This window comes from Hipposideros armiger, unplaced genomic scaffold, assembly GCF_001890085.2.
Source record: "Hipposideros armiger isolate ML-2016 unplaced genomic scaffold, ASM189008v1 scaffold_254, whole genome shotgun sequence".
Classification (NCBI taxonomy): Eukaryota; Metazoa; Chordata; class Mammalia; order Chiroptera; family Hipposideridae; genus Hipposideros; species Hipposideros armiger.
The window spans coordinates 604,368-620,930 of NW_017731604.1; the positions used below are offsets into that span (position 1 = coordinate 604,368).

The following is a 16,563-nucleotide window of genomic DNA, read 5'->3' on the forward strand; positions in this document are numbered from 1 at the left end:
AAAAAAAAAAAAAAAAAAAAAAAGAAGCCTGTCCAGGGGGACATGTCCCCCACGCCAGGTAGCTTCCCCCCACTTATGCCAACTGCTAATCATACTCAGGTGAGGCACTTCCCTCCTTTTTATATAAAGGGGTCATCTGAAATTTAGTGGGGTTAGAAATAGGAAAGAGATATGGACTGCAGAAATAAATGCTGGAGCTAAATTTTTGAAAGATAACCAGATTGAAGTGATCAGGTCACCGTCGTACAGATGGGTAAACTGGGGCCCATAGAGGGGAAAGGTTTGTGTCAAGTATTGGGAGAGGCAGCAGTAGAGTCAGCCCTAGGGCTCAAGATTTCTAACTTTCCATCCAGTGTCCTTTCAATTTCACCAGGCTGTTGCTTTAAAAGCTCTCTAATATAAAACCTGCATGCAAAGGGAGAATGCAAAACCTTAATATAATCAAAATGCATTCAGTCATTCCAGACTAGCATTGTAATCACTTTTGAGCTATGTGAATGTTGGCACATTACTTTACGTGTAGTAAATGTGTGTTTAAATGTTCCTATGACTAGTTTGTACTTTCACAAATTAAATATCAATGGTTACCCTTCACCATTCAAAACAAAAAGAACTCCAGAGAAGAAGCAACTTCCAGCTAAATTCAATGTTAGATACTCTGAGGATCTTCAAGCTCATCTGACAACTCTAGCTGATTAAGACGACAATCTTGTATCATGGCATGTGGGAGCTATCATTCATTACATCTCTACTATATGTTGGATATGTCACGTAACTCTCGCTTCCCTATTTGTATTTTCATATTGTCTTTCACACCTATTTCTAACTTATCTTTTTTAATTTTATGTATCCTTATAAACCACTATAACAAGATTTCTGGGTGATAAGCAAGATATAAATAATATACTCTTTCATAACCTCATAAAAAGCCTGTGAGGTAGGTATTAGATCCACTTTTTGGGGAGAGGAGGATGAAAATACCAACCCAGAGAGGTTCAATAATTTTCACGAGGCTTAACTAGGAAAATGAAGATTCTGTTTCCTCAACTACAAAAAGGGGCCAGTAGTAATTCCTAAACTCAAAGGCTTTGTGACAGTCAAATGATATGGTACACAAAATGCCTGTCACAGTACCTGGCATACAGTAAACCCTGGACGGATATTCATTCTCATTGGTATTAGCCATAAACAACAATTATCTCACTCTACCATGTGACATCAGGGACTCAAGAGGGGCATGCCCAACCAAGCTTTCCTCAGATTGTTAGCCATCCCTTCCTTTTACATGGAGATCTGAATGGAACACAGCTCCTTACCAACCCCATCTCCATTCTCTCCTTATTTTTCCCCTCACCAGTCAGGGGAATTCACAGGAATAGAATTATCTCATTTGAATATAACCCCTTTCTTCTTTCTTCTTTCTTCCTTCTCCTTCCCAACTCTGGGGAAAGTTCTCAGACAGTAGAGGGACTCAGAGGGCAAATGAGAAAGGGAAGCAAGAGAGCCCGGAAAAATCTATCAAGGTGACATGTGGTCTTAACATCCTGGACAATGTCAGACCCCATCTCACCAGAAGCTGGTGGGGAAATGAGATAATGGCCGGTCTGGAGGGATCCCAGCCACTGGAAAAGGGAACCACATTTTCGCTCCTGAAAGTCTGGTCACAGATGGCATATTCCCTTGGCCGCTGGAGAGTTTTTGAATGCTGAAAGATTCTGTGGCCCTCACTTGGCTGTTATATCATATAGCACATCCCTTCTGATAATGGTGGTTTGCAGTGAAGGGACACCTCTTGGGCTGGAGATAGGAATGACCATTTCAATATCATCTCCTTGGCATGGCTGCAGGAGAGGAAGTACCCTCCTATTGCATTCATCACCCCCAGGGCTGTCCTAAGTCCCAATATTCCTTTGAGGGAAATGTACATAGAACACATTACTTTAGGGAGAATAAATTAGCTTTCATCTACTAAAAAACAACAACAACAACAAATGTGACAGAAGCCATGAGGTACAGTGACAAGAATGTGGGGTTCAGCTAGATGCAATTATGTTCTTCCTGGAGTCTTGTTTACTTTTTTATTATCTTTTACATTTTCATTATTAGTTTCAGGTGTAAAAAATAACATAGTGATTAGATATTTACACCCCTCACAAAGTGATAACCCCAACAAGTCTACTACCCATCTCACACCGTACATAGCTATTATAATACCATTGACTACACTCCCTACGCTGTACTTTACATCCCATAACTATATATATATTTTTAATTATAGTTGACATTCAATATTATTTTATATTAGTTTCAGGTGTACAATGGGGTCTGATTCTGTGCTATATGCTTTTAAAATGTTAGCACACAGAGCTTTCTAGCACAGAATCATACCCATTTGCTTCTCTTTTCTGCCATCTTCAGGACCAACGATAGGATTAACCACAGCCATCCAAGATACAGGCTTCCAAAGTTAAACTTGGCCTCCTTTGTTATTAAGGCCTTTATTTTGACCTATTTTTGGAGGAGCAAGTAGGAAAAGAGATTCCCAAGAAGCAGGCAGTGTGCTGGGAGCTACTGGGAGAAGTGAAAGAGCCTAAGGAGCAATGAGCCCCTCCCTTACCTGGTCAAACAGCTGCTTGCCAGTGGTGTTGGGCTGGATGGCAAACTCCAGCTCTGCATCCATGGTGGTCACACGCACATTGATCTAGGATGAGATCAAAGGAAGCAAGTCAGTTGTCTGGCTCTGTGCTCAGCAGAGCCTGGAACAAGTATCTCTGTTCAACCACAGAATAGGGAACTCGGATGCTAAGAACCTGAGTAACTTAGAAATCGGTGGTAAAGAAGGGAGAATATTGGAATAAACAAACAATAACCCAGCTCCTGCTCCCAACCAGCTTACTACTGAAGACAAAAAAACACAGCAACAGAACAATGCTTACCAAGAGGCAAACAAATGAATGCAAATCAACTTACTATCAAGAGGAAGCAAAGGTTGACTGTACTTGCAGGAAGCCTTCCCTACCTATACCACCCAGCCCCAAGCCCACAGCATTCTCTCCCCACCTCTGATCTACAGCCTGGATTATCTACAGCACTGGTCTTTGCAGAGGCAAGTTAAGACACAGGATAAGGAACACTATGTTCCAAGCCTAGCACGCACTGTAACTGGCTCAATCTACAACCCTAGAAAGTCTTATTCTCTTCCTGAGTCTTAGTTCCCCTCATCTGTGCAATGGCAGGAATGGGGGGGAGGTGTGTTGGTCAACTACACTCAGTGATACTCAAGGTCCATTTGGAACTGATGTTTATGATTCTGTATACCAACTTGCATTGTTAATGCTTCCTGTATTTATGTGTTATTGGTCTTCTTAGGCACAAGAGAGGAAAGGGGCCTCAGGAGACATAGGTGTGGGTGGCATAGAGTTGCTACCAAAGCCAAGTCAGCAGAGGAAAAAGGGACAGAGAGAGGCCCAGATTAAACCAAAAAAACAGGTAGCCACAAACAGGATTTCATAGGCACTAGCAAAAATAAACCTCCACCTTTACAAACAGACCCCCTAGCTCAAGTCAATGATAGCTGAAATTTCATCAGTAGAGATTTGTTCCTTTGCTAAAAACTTGGTAGTGGTGGTGATGGTGGTCATAGCACCAATAAGCAGCAGCTTTCATGTATGGAGACTTCCTACTCACTAGGCGCTTCATGATACCCCGTTTCATATCAACAATCACCCTGTGAAGTACAGAGTATCATCTCCAGGGTGAGGATGAAGAAGTAGATATTTGTCTAAAGTCACATCATCAGTAAGTAGGGAAGACAAGGTTTGAATTCAGATCTAAGTCCAAACCTCATAATTTAAACCAATACACTAAATATCACTTACATCAAGGTGTAAAATGTCTCCCATTAAAAAAAAAATCAAAGATTTTTTTAAATTGTTGGACATTTTGCTTAAGTAATCTATATGGTACAGCCAAAAAATGGCTTGTTATATGGTCATATAAAATATTTATAAAGACTATTTCATACGCAGAGAAAACTTAGTAATATGAAGTGATGAAGAGTAAGCAAGAAGATTTCATAAGCTCAATTTTATCAAAGCTATGCATAGGAAGATGACAGGAATCATGTCTAAGTGTTAGTCAGGCTTGGTTTTAGGGTAGTGATCTTATGAGCATGATTTACATTTTCTAAGATGCTCACATACTACTTAGACTATTGGGTGTAGGGGGAGGGGAGAAACTAAAAATAGAATTGTCAAGATGCAAATCCCCATGGAATGGGTAAAACATTAAGCCTTATCAGTCTTTGACACCTCTAGGCCTTTCCTGAGCACAGGGGTCACTTAGCGGGGAAGAGGAGGCCAGACAGCCATTTTGCTGGCTAAACAATTCTGATGAGGACCAGGCCTGGGGAACAACTTTGTAAATAAATCTCACCAGGGAGCCAGGGAGGAAATCTATTTCAGGATTGACAATGGGACAGGAAAGGCCCTGAAGGCAGGAACAAGTAAGGCAAGTACCCCAGTGGGAGGCAATGGGCAAGGTTAGCCACCTTGAGTTGGTGTTACCCTAGGCTTCCTGCCAATCCAGTGACCTCCGTAGAATTGGCCCTCACAAGGTAGGCAGAATGAGGCCCAATGGGCTGCAATTTGGCCACAACATCTATCCTCAAACACTCAAGCTGGGTCAGTGGAGACCTCAAACACCAATGACTGAGGGATAGGAAAGAGCGGAAAAGGGATAGTGGGTCTTTTAGTACACTGGACTTCATTCTCATCTCAAGGTTTCTGTCTTACTGAGAGTTACCTCTCCAATATCCAAGACTCAGGGGATATATATATATAAGATGGTGGCTAAATGAACAGTACTAAGCAAGGGAATATAAGAGACAGAACGATATATCATACAGATTCAGCGGTGGAAACATTTTACATCTTGAACTTTTTTGTGCCATGGACGCTTCTGGGCAGTCTGTTTAAATCTATGGACCCCTTCTCAAAATATCTGTAACTGCATGACATAGAGTAGATAAAAAGAAAGCAATTATATTGAAATAGTTATCAAAATTTAATATGTGCTTCTTTATTATTGCATTAAGTAATTACCTAACACCAAGTCTTATTAGTTATCATTGTTGTAATTTCAACTTCCTGATGAGCATAAATAATATTTTGAGAACTCTACAATAACTAAATCATGATATAAAAGTATCTTAAATTTCCATTGGTGACAAAGTCACAGATACTGTCATTACAACTTCCCTTTTTTGCCTACATTTATAATTGAAAGACGGGCTAAATTTCAGTGAGAGATAAGTGAAAACAAATATGTAATTTCCCTCCATCCAAGTGGATCCTTCACACTTCAAGTTATATCCATGGACCCCATGGAGGCCTGGGGACTCCAGGTTAAGGAGCTTCCTATAAATTTATTTCAGTTCACCGAATATTAATGGAACACTATGTTTAAGGAACTATGGTTAGAGTAGAGGTGTAGGACCAGTCTCTGACCTCAAGGCACTTACTGAATAATAGAAAACTGTAACATACAAGAAAGACACCCTGAGACGTGCCATAGCAGAACACAAAAACCCTTTGTGGAAATAAGGAACCACAGTTCAGTGGTTGGCACTGGTCTCTAAGGATAAGTTGGATTTTTTTTTAAAAAGAGACTATGGGAGTAGGGGGAAGAACACTCAAATGTCCCAGGTAGAGAAATGTATGATGATCCAGGAGACAGAGATGCAGATGGCCTGTTTAGAAGCAAGCATGTAGGCCTACTCCAGGGTGAATGAGGCCTGCAGGGTGAAGAGTAAACAGAGAAGCTGGGAAGGTAGGTAGGTAAGGGGCCTTGAAAGCTGTGCTAGAAAGCTGAACCTTAATTCTGCCAGCAGTGGCCTGCCAGCCTGGAAGTCTTAAGCAGGGTGGGGCAAAATCTGAACAGGGCTTTTGGGAAGAAAGTACCCAGGGAAGAAACTGAGGAAAGGGGTGGGACTCCAGGGTAACATTCCACAGCCTAAGAGTTCTCTTTAATTCACACTATTAGGAAAAATTTTCAAAGGGAATAAGCCAGTATCTCTTGCATATCATGTCAATCACAGGTTATGCCAATCTAGCATCTTCAGGGCCTGGCTCATAGGCCCAACTATTTAACTCAAATATGTGTTAACGAGAAAGGATTAAGAAGTACAAACTGGCAATTACAAAATGGTCATGGGGATGTAAAATACAGTTTATGGAATATAGTCAATAATATTGTAGTAACTGTATATGGTGTCAGGTGCAAGACATAGGTGGGATCACTTTATAAGATATATAAATGTTTAGCCACTATCCTGTACACTGGACACTAATATAATATTGTTAACTGTAACTGAAAATTTTTAAAAATAAAAAAGAAATGTTTCTTAAATAAATCAATTGGTAGCAAAGGCCCCAGCCTAGGTTAGGAATAAGCATGCCAGAGAGGCTAGTGTTGTCCAGCGTCCTCCTTCTTAGAGCATCACACCAGAACAGGGGCTCTCTTAAAGTCCTCAGCAGAGAACCAACTCTGAAGATGTCCAGCTGAAACCAGGCTGGAACCTATTTCTCCAGAATCCCTGCTCAGGGTTTCTGCCATCTCAGTGAACTTCACTGTGGAGACAAATAATCTTAGATTTTAAAAAATGGGGGGAGGGCCAGCCGAGTGGCTCAGTTGGTTAAGAGCTCGCTCAAGAGTGTGAGCTCTGAGCAACAGCGGTTCGATGCTCGGTCCGAGCTGAGCAGCCGCTGAGCTGCCAACAGGTGGCAGGATGGCTCAGCTTAAAAAAAAATGGGGGGAACAAAGCAAGCACAAGGGGACTTCTATTCCTGCCACCAGTTAACTCAGAAAAAAATGTGAGTCATGAAGACAGGGTCATGCTTCTGTGCTCTCTGGTTTTCTGTGTGTCAGAGGTAGGGGCGAATAAGGGTAGTAACATAACTGGGGACTGAAAGTGATAGGTAGGGCAGAAGTCTTGATCAAAGAAGATCCCTTGTTTTCCCTCAGACTAATCTGGGACTCAAGTGTGTAAGACGAGCTGCAGGCCCAGACACACAGCCACACAGGGCCCACTGGATGCTCACCCTGGTGGGCACCCACTGCCCTCCCTTTGGGGGCCTAGACTCTGCAATCTCAATGAGGAAAAGAGGGTGGTCGAGTTTGGGAGGCAAAAACCCAAAAGTAAAGCTTCTGAAGTCAGCAGAAAGTTCCCACGCAGCCCCTCAGCTTGGCAAGCGTGGAGGAGCTGGCCTGGGTGGGGTAGCATTTCAAGATGTGGTCCCCAACAGAGCTCTAAATCCCTGCCTAAGCCTGTCCCCTGAGGATCTAGGCACAGACTGAGGTTAAAGACTGTCTCTGTAGAACATTAAGGGTTTAAGGAACAAAAAAAAGTCTAGGTGTGGTAGTGGAGGGTGTCACCCTCTGAAACACACTAGCCCTTCCACCCCCGGCCCAAGAACAATAAATCCACTGTTATTTATTGAACAATTAAACACAGACACTTCCCACACCAAGCCCGTCACTGGACACTAACAAGTCCATCTCAGTGATCTGCCAGCCAAAGTCCTCAACAAACTGGGATCTCTCCTGCATCCCCAGTTGGCTAGCCTGAGAAACAAAAATAGCCTGGCCAGATGCTACCACTGCCTTGGCTGCAGCAGCTGCGTTACTTTGGTCGCTGGGCCTCTACAGCTTCAAATAAAGGACCCTCTCTTTCCCTACAGCTCGGAGCACCCAGATTAGTAGCCATGCCAGAATGAGGAGATCAGGGCAATGTTTCCCCTCATTTGCCCCATGTCACCAAACTGTAAGACTCTTTCCTGGACAGGAGTTTGGGGGAGACAGAGGAGAAAGCAGAGAGGGAGAGTCGAATAATCACAAGCAATTTGCCTGAAGCACAAACCTGTAAGCCAGAGGAAATTGACATTACTGGTGCCACTTCATGGATGAGGAAACTGAAGTACATAGAGGCAGGTGACAAAAGGATAGACATGAACACTTACTAAATATCAAGTATGTGCCAAGCCCCATCACCCACAGTATCACTGAACATCATTGAAGCCACATTTACTTAGCCAGCAAATGGTGAAGATGGACAGGTCTTCTGGACATTCCTGGAGCACCTTCCATGATTCCACCCACCTCTCTGGTCATACTGATTTCACCTCTGTCTTCAGACACTGCCTTGGCAGCTATTTTGACCAAGGCCCAAACACTCTGATATAGGAAACCTGGGCACATCTGGAAAGCACTGCTTGGGAAGGCCCCCTAGCCAGCACAGAGCCTATGAGTCAGGCCAGTTGGGTTTGAGCTAAATGACCTCACCCCCGCTCTGCCACCTCCCAATTCTCCCTGAGGGCCCACCTACTCTGGGCTTTCAGTGGGGCTGCTAGTATGGAGAAGGCAAAGGTAATTGGGGTTGGGGGACAGAGGCAGGATGAACCCTACCAGGGAAACCTGAAAACTTCAGTCTCTTCCCTGGACAGACAGCAAGTCACCACAGTGTCACCCAATCTGCCTATCCCAATTATTTAGGCTCCAGCATCCACCATTTCCTGCTACCAGTACTGGGGTGAGGACAGGGCAGGGCAAGGCCTGGTCTGTCTTGCCTCTTGGGATGACAGCACTGCCTCAAGCAGCTGTTTTCCATAAGGGGAAAAACAAAGGTTGCTTTGAATCTCTAGCCTTGGAGGCATTCTCCCCCGCCCCCTCATCCACTGACTCACTCACTTTACAGCAACTCAGCCTCTTCCTTTTTGACTTGGAAGTGGTACCTGGTATACCAGTGATCTGTTCTGACCTCTTCCTACATATTTCCAAACGCTTATAGCTAGAAAGACTTGTCTGGGGTTAACCCTTCTTATGCCTGTGCCTCCTTCTAGTAGTTTCTATAAAAGAGAGCCACACCCAACCCAATGCATGCCCATACCTTAATGGGTCAGCAGTAATTCTTCAACCACTCCAACTGCTGCAAAGACCATGGGAGACAAGGGTCCCCTTTCATTTGCTTTGGCCCAGTCCTGCCCTCCAAAAGCTCCCTGAGAAGCATTTCAACTGGGAGACAAGGGCGTATTAGAGACCGAGTGTTACACCTCCAGTTACCATATATTTGGGGGAGTAACCCCAAACATAACTAACCCATTAGCAATGAGAACATAAACTACCTTGTCACGGTGGGAGGAGAGCTAAGGGCAGAGGCCAAAGCTGAACAGGTCAGAAACAGTGAGGTTACCTTAGCAAGCTGCAGCTTCCCCATTAACCCAGCCTTAATCACAGAGCCTTTTGCTCAATCTGAGGCCAAGGCAGAGTCTCTCTCTTCCTCTCAACACATGAAGGTCTGGAAGGAAACTAGCTAGCTCTTTAGCATTTGTATCTACCTCTATCCTGAATTGCTTTCAAAGTCAGCTCAGCCAAACTGTACTCCAAGAGCAAACAACATCCACTCTTATCCCCAACTCCAGCTCATCTCTTCTTCCCAGGCACAAGGGCTGCCCCACCTCCTTGGCATGGCCATTCCTCCTCTTTACACTTCCTCAAGATTTCAATCCACTCATCCTAGAATCTCATCTGGCTTCTCTAGAATAACACCCTTCTGAACTTCTCATCCTTATTGTCCAAGAGAATAGACAGTGTAGAAACCCAAACTATCAGACTTGAAAGGGACCTCATAGGTCATTTGATTCAAACTCTGCAATATGCTGCTAGGGCAACTGAGGTCCAGAGAAGGGGAGGCACTAGTCCAAGGTCACACAGCTGCTAGGCAGTGTGACAGCAGGAATTAAAAACCTGGCTCTTTGTTCTCTGTATCTACGGGTCTGTTTTGGTTTTGTTTGTTCATTTATTTTGTTCTTTAGATTCTATATGTAAGTGAGATCATATGGTATTTATCTTTCTCACTCTGACTTATTTCACTTATAATACCCTCTAGGTCTATCCATGTTGTCTGTCACAAATGGTAAGATTTCATTCTTTTTTATGGCTGAGTAATAATAGATGGGAGAAGTGTTGGGGGGGCTGAGTGAGAAAGGCGAAGGGATTAGGAAGTACAAATTGGTTGTTTCAAAGGAGTCACAGGGATGTAAAGTACAGTATAGGGAATGTAGTTAATAATATTGTAAAAACTATGTATGTATAGTGTCAGATGGGTGTTAGACTTATCGGGGGATCACTTCATAAATTACATAAATGTCTAACCACTACAATGTACACCTGAAACTAATATAAAATAATATTGTCAACTATAATTTTTTTAAAAAGTCACAAGGACATAAAGTACAGCCTAGGGAATATAGTCAATAATATTGTAATAACTATGTACAGTGTCACATGGGTAATAGGCTTATTGGGGTTATCACTTTGTGAGGTATATAAATGCCTAATCACTACATTTTGTACACCTGAAACTAATAAAAAAAATTGGAGGGCCGGCCGAGTGGCGCGATGGTTAAGAGCTCGCTTGGGATGCCAGAGGGTCCCAGTTCGGATCCCACATATGAGGGCCAGTTACACTGCCCTCTACAGCTAAGATGCTGAACAACAGCTCAACCTGGAGCTGGGTTGCCATGAGTCGTCGGCGACGGCGTAGGCTGCAGCCCCTGTGGCAGTGGGTTGCCATGGGCTACCGTGTGTAGCCAGCAGCCAGCGTGAGCGGCCAGCAGCCGCAGTGAGCGGCCGTCCAGAAACCAGCGACTGATCTGCCTCGCCAGGGAAGAGCACAATGATGGTGCCAACTTGGGCCAGTGAAGCAACGTCCTCCACAACTAGACTGAAGAACAAAACAACAGCAACTTGTCTGTTCCCCTTCCCCCAATTCCCCAGCACTGTTCCCTTCCCCCCGATACCCCAATAAAAAAAAATCTTTAAAAAAAAAATTTGGAAAAGAAAGCCTGGCTCTTGATGGGCTAGCCGATTAATAAGTCATAGAAGCACCCCAGCACTTAAAAAACAGTAGACACTTCAGGCTAACTACCGTTAATCTGAAAGACTATGTGGAGGAGGCTGGATCAGCTAGCTTCCATGAAAAACTACAAGCAGACACTGCTTGGAAGTCTAGCTTTCAACAAAGAGCAGGCCTAACATTCAGGCTCTGAGACCTTCACCACCACCCATTCTCGGGAGGCTAAACCTTTTATACAACATGGAAGGAGCCTCAAATATCCCTTGTTTCTAGGACAGCTTCTTTTGCCAAAACTTGGAAAGCAACTGATTGGGAAGGTCTCCGGGAGCAGGGACAGCTAAAGACCCAAGCTGGAGGTTGGGGAAGGGCAGGGGGACGCAGCAGGGAAAGAGGCAGGGAATTTGAGAACAGATTTATACCCAGGTAGCCCAAAACAGGTTATTCAATTCCCATAAAAATCTGAAGCAGCTGAAATAAAAGGGAAGAAGGCCCATCGCTAATAATGTAAGTCTCCCAAACGGGCGAAACCTCTCAGGGGCCACACCCAGCTGGGCTTCAGTCTCTCGCATGTTTCCTGCTTGACCCAGCTTCCTGCCTGCAAGTTTCACAGGAAGTATTTGTAGACTGGAAACAGACCATTTATAGCTGCCTGAAGGTGCCAGTTTTGCCCAGAGCACCAGAAGAGGGCTCTACTCTCTCTGCTCAGTAACACACTCCAGCAATCTCCAGCATCACAGGACTGAAGAATACTGGAGCTGATCCAAGCCTCAGCTTCAGTTCCATCCACTGCTCATGGGATTTGTGCCCTGTCCTGTGCTTTCTGGGTGTTAAAATCTCTGAAGTCATAATCAGTCAACTATGCAGGGGCAGGGGGAGGCTTCCAGACCAAGTCAAAAAGCTCTGTTTTCAACCCCAGAGCTATGCTAAAGCCAGCTTCCTGTCAACCTTGCTAGTAAGCCAACAGCCAAAGCTGATATATGAGGAACCCACAAAATTGGAGCCCTCGTCCCAGAAATAATGGTCTCATCTCTTTGAGGAGCAAAGCACGGTATAGTAGAAAGAGGCTTTGGAGCCTCTTTGACCTTCCTCTTTCTGAAACTCAGTTTCCTAATCTATAAAATGGGTCTAATAATATCAACCTCACAACAGGGTAATTGAGAGATTTAAGTTAAAATAATCGACATGAAAGTACCTGATACATCACAGTAGAATATGATGATGACTAACCCCTCCTTCTTTTGTCATATTATTACAAATATCCTACCTCTCAGGAATGCTTTAAAACAAAATCTGTTCAGCTGCAGAGGGCCAAGGGCTGCCCAAGAAAACCTCCAGAGCACTTCTAGCATAAAGAACTCTTTCACTCCGAGGGCAAACTCTAAAATGTGATTAGAATTCTACTTGGTTAGACAATGTGAAGCCATGCACATCAGGTAGACACACACATGTCGTTGCATTATTTTAAATGCTTTCTCTCTTGAGCGGGATGGGGATTTCCCCCAAGAAGCAGAGCCCTGAGGGGAAGCAGAACACAACAGAGCACCTATGCTACCGTGTCCTTTTTAAAGGCTGCCTGATATTCTTTCCTTATTCTGGGCTCTGCCTTGCCACTTTCTTCAATCATGTCTCAACAATACACACATGTCCCCAACCCCTCAACACAATCCACCAGGACCTCCAAACTCCTTCATCTGGTATCCAGAAAAATCACAAACTGGGTCTGCAAAGTGGCTCATCAGAAATCGCCTGGGGAAATTTTTAAGATACAGGTTCCCTGGCCTCACCCACAGAGATTCTGATTTATTATATAAGAAGTGGGTTTTAGGCATCAGAAGTTAAGAGCTTTACATAATTCTAAGGCCCAGCCAGACTTGGGAACCACTGGCATGGAATACAGCTCCCTGAACAAACCAGCCTCTCATGGGTTGGTGTTCATATGGTTAAAGGGATGCTTGATAGAAGGGAAACACGGAAAGTAAAGAGCAACTGCAGACACATTTGGGCCGCTGGGCCTGGAAAATGGCTATCCAGAATTGAACACAGTCAACCTCCACAAAAGATCAGGGATGCAATCAGTTCTGCTACTTCCGCCAAATCCCTCTGCAACCTGGTCTCCCTATTTGTACAGTAGTCCTTGCCCCTCCCCACCTCGTATCATCACCACACCCACCACCACAGGCAGTTCTGTGCACTAAAGCAGAGGTGTCAAACTGGCGGCCCGTAGCATGCGGCCCTCGAGATAATTTTTTGTGGCCTGCGATGCTCTGAAATAAAATGAAAATAGAAAAAATTGTTATGAAGAAAATAGCCCTTAGGGGAGATCTAGGCAATACCGTACACACAATTCCCTCGTTAACTCTTTAACTACTGAAGACGAGTATACACGTGGCCCAGTGCCTTTCCTGGGGGCCTGTGGGCGTGTATAAATGCGCTGACTCAGTTCCAGCGACATTTGGAAGCCATATGTCTGCCACTCTCAGTGTCATGTAAACAGATCCCAATAGTGAAAAGGTTAAAAAGAGCACTCGGGTAAAAAAGAATAATTTTAGTTTTATAAATGCATTAAATAAAATAAATGTTTAAATAAAAGCAATTATATAGTGTTTTAATTATCCTATCCGTATTCCTGAATCCTCACTTCAGAATATAAATTTAACAAAATTTGTAAATGTGATGTGGCCCCCGTGAATCTTGCCTGCTGCACCAAATGGCCCGTGTTTTAATTGAGTTTGACACCCCTGCACTAAAGCAATGTCTCAGTGAGGTAAACAACAAATTGCTCAAGTGTGAAGGAGACAAGACTAGAACCCAGGTCTCCCCAACTACCAGTACACTCACTGTTCTTTGTCCTTCCAAGTTTCTCTTATTAAATTTACTAGAGGGTCCTTCCAAAGGCTTACCTATTATTTATTTCATCCAAGAAACTTAGTGGCCTCTGGCCTCTAGCTCTATCTCAGGGTGCTACAAGAGAGGCTCTCTTTGGGATGGGAGATCAATGGGATGGTGGCACGGAATGGGAATAGTCTTTCTTGTGGTGGAGGGAGCTATACCAATAGCTGGGAGCAACCAGCCAAGAAATAGCGGGCTAGAAATTTGCTCTGGGTCTGGACCCAGTAACCTAGGTCTGCGTGTACCGAACTGTACTAAGTCTTGCTCAGTAGTTTTAAAGTTTATTACTTTTTTAGCAGCTCCCTGCCTCTTCACTCTCCCAAACAGAAAATCATATGCAACTTCAAAATATGAAGTACATAAGAGTAGAATTGTTCTGGTTGAAGAGGGGGCTGCAGCTCCCTCGGTAGCTCGGCCAAACAGTTTGCAAACCACTGGACTAGCAGCTTGGGGGAAGGGAGAAAGCCCCAGATCTAACTTTCCAGAATTCTACTCATCTTAAGTCTGCCACTGATTCCTTTTAGGACTTAAAGGACTCTCTGGGCCTCAGTTTCCCCATCTGTAATCTGAGGTGGTTGAACCAGTCAGCTTCTAACGGACTTTTCAGCAGTGGGATTCCAGGAAAAGGGAAACTGGCAATCCCCATGGTGCAGAAATGTGAAGACAGACCAACAAAAGCAAAGTACCATCCCTATGCCCCGGAGAGCCCCTCAGCCTCTGGCGACCGAACTCAACTCTTCAGGCAGTTCCTCAAGTACTGGGTAAATGGCGTCTGGGAGGGTGGGTAGACAGGCAGGAAGGCGGGCGCCCCACCCTCCTTTGCACAGGAAGCTAGCTACATCCTCTTTTCCCCACCCTAGGCAGCACATCTCCAAAGGTCCCCAGCAGAAGTAGTGGGGGCAGGGAGAAGATGGGCCTGAAACGAAACTAAACATGCAAATCACTTCAGTGTGCTAGGAAGCCATCTGGGGGCGTGGGGGCGGTTATCATTAGGGCCCTGGGAAAGAGCAACAAAGTAGCCCTATTCTCTACTGGGGCTCAGCTCTCCTGACAACACCTAGTCAAAATGGCTTTTGGCTGCCGGAGTCACAAGGCACAGGCTGGTACGGAGGGCAACATGGGCCCACCCACTCCTTGCACTGAGTTTCTCCAGCCTGAAGAGCTGGGCCTCATTCACAGGTATTTACCATTCTTCGTTAGGGTGAGAACACAGACATGCTGTGGGTGGGTGTACACATGAGTGAACACTAACAAATACAGGGGCTCTTCATGCCTCTCAAAGCCAAGGAGGCAGGCACCAACCGGATTGGCCACACCACCAACCCACTTTCCCGCGCCTGCCCCCATACCCTGTGACTGGGGCCCAGCCCTCCCCACATCCTGTTCTCAGAGAACACGTGGCTGCCTGGGGAAAGATATTGTCATTTACCACACTTCCCCTCCCTGGAGGAGGTTTTGGTTGACAGAGGAGGGAGCTGGAGTTCTCTGCCTGGTCAGGCTACATAATCTGCAGTAAATCTCCCAGTTTCACAGACAGGGACTGGAAGGGTGACCATTTAACACTGGGAGCACCTTCCACAATTGGAGGATCCATGCCTAGAGACAGATGGTGATGGTTCCAAAGTACTTTCGGAAAAATGAATTTTCTGGAAAAATACAAATTGGCAACTTCTCCTACATTTGAAGACTGGAAAACCACATGCCAATGCTCTTCCTTGATAAATGAACCAGGAGATACAAAAATACAATATACTTACTTTTTAAAAAGGCTCCCAAACATCACTCAACTCTCACTACACATGGGTTTTAGATGCCAGTATCAGCATTTTCTGCTAAAGCACCATGAATTGCAGTCTTAATGGACCTAGAGTGGCTTTGGCCACTCAGAAAAAGAAAATGACTTCAGACCCATAGGAACAGCTCCCCCAACAAACTCAGAGGAAGGGATGGTGTGAGGGTACCACAGCCTGTGCCCACTCATTGTTCAATTTCCCCTCACTCCTCTCTGACCAGCTGACTCCCTGGTTCCCCTTGTCTTCCCTTCCCAAACTATAAGTAGCAAAGAATGTGGCTGAACATACCATCTGAATATTCAGGGAAGGCCTTTTCAGTCATCCAGGGAAAGAAGTCAGAAGGCAGATGCCACTCCACAGCACTGCCTCACTTAGAGCAGACCTTCAGTGTGGCATCATGCTTGGCTGGGTGTATATGGAGGACTGTGTCCGACCACCCTGAAACAGGATAGCCCCAGTCCCACTCAGCCTGCTGCTCCTCCACACCTAATCTTGCATCCCAATGTAACTGTTGCCCCCTTCAAGGAAGAAGGTTTATCGCATAAGCCTTAAAGTAATACTGACTCTTAGCACCTGCCACCAGTGGATGTGCTGAAGGCAGAAGAGTGGCCTTATACCTGCCCTAGGTATCTCTGTTTGTAGCCACTAACTCACAGTCTTCATATTTATCATGGTCACTCTCCTGGAGACAGAGGTATAGAGAGCCCAAATAATGCTCTTGAACTATGTAGATCTATGATTGTTTTGGAAAAGTCCTGCGATGGGGCAGTAAAAGAAGGACATGACACCCAGCTTATCAGTTTTGGTCCCTACGTAGATTGCTATAACTTCTTTAAAAGGTGGCTTTGGGCCGGCCGAGTGGCGCGATGGTTGAGAGCTGGCTTGGGACGCCAGAGGGCCCCGGTTCGGATCCCACATATGAGGGCCAGTGACACTGCCCTCCACAGCTAAGATGCTGAACAACAGCTC

General features: G+C 44.9%; 1 protein-coding gene across 1 annotated transcript in view; it reads right to left on the minus strand.

The window, feature by feature from the left end:
- MSN (moesin) overlaps window positions 1-16,563 on the minus strand; it is a 68,992-nt gene that overhangs the window by 24,708 nt on the left and 27,721 nt on the right. Inside the window, exon 2 of the mRNA XM_019656110.1 lies at window positions 2,618-2,701. Within this exon, the coding sequence (XP_019511655.1) occupies window positions 2,618-2,701 (84 nt within the window). The remainder of the gene's footprint in view (window positions 1-2,617; window positions 2,702-16,563) is intronic.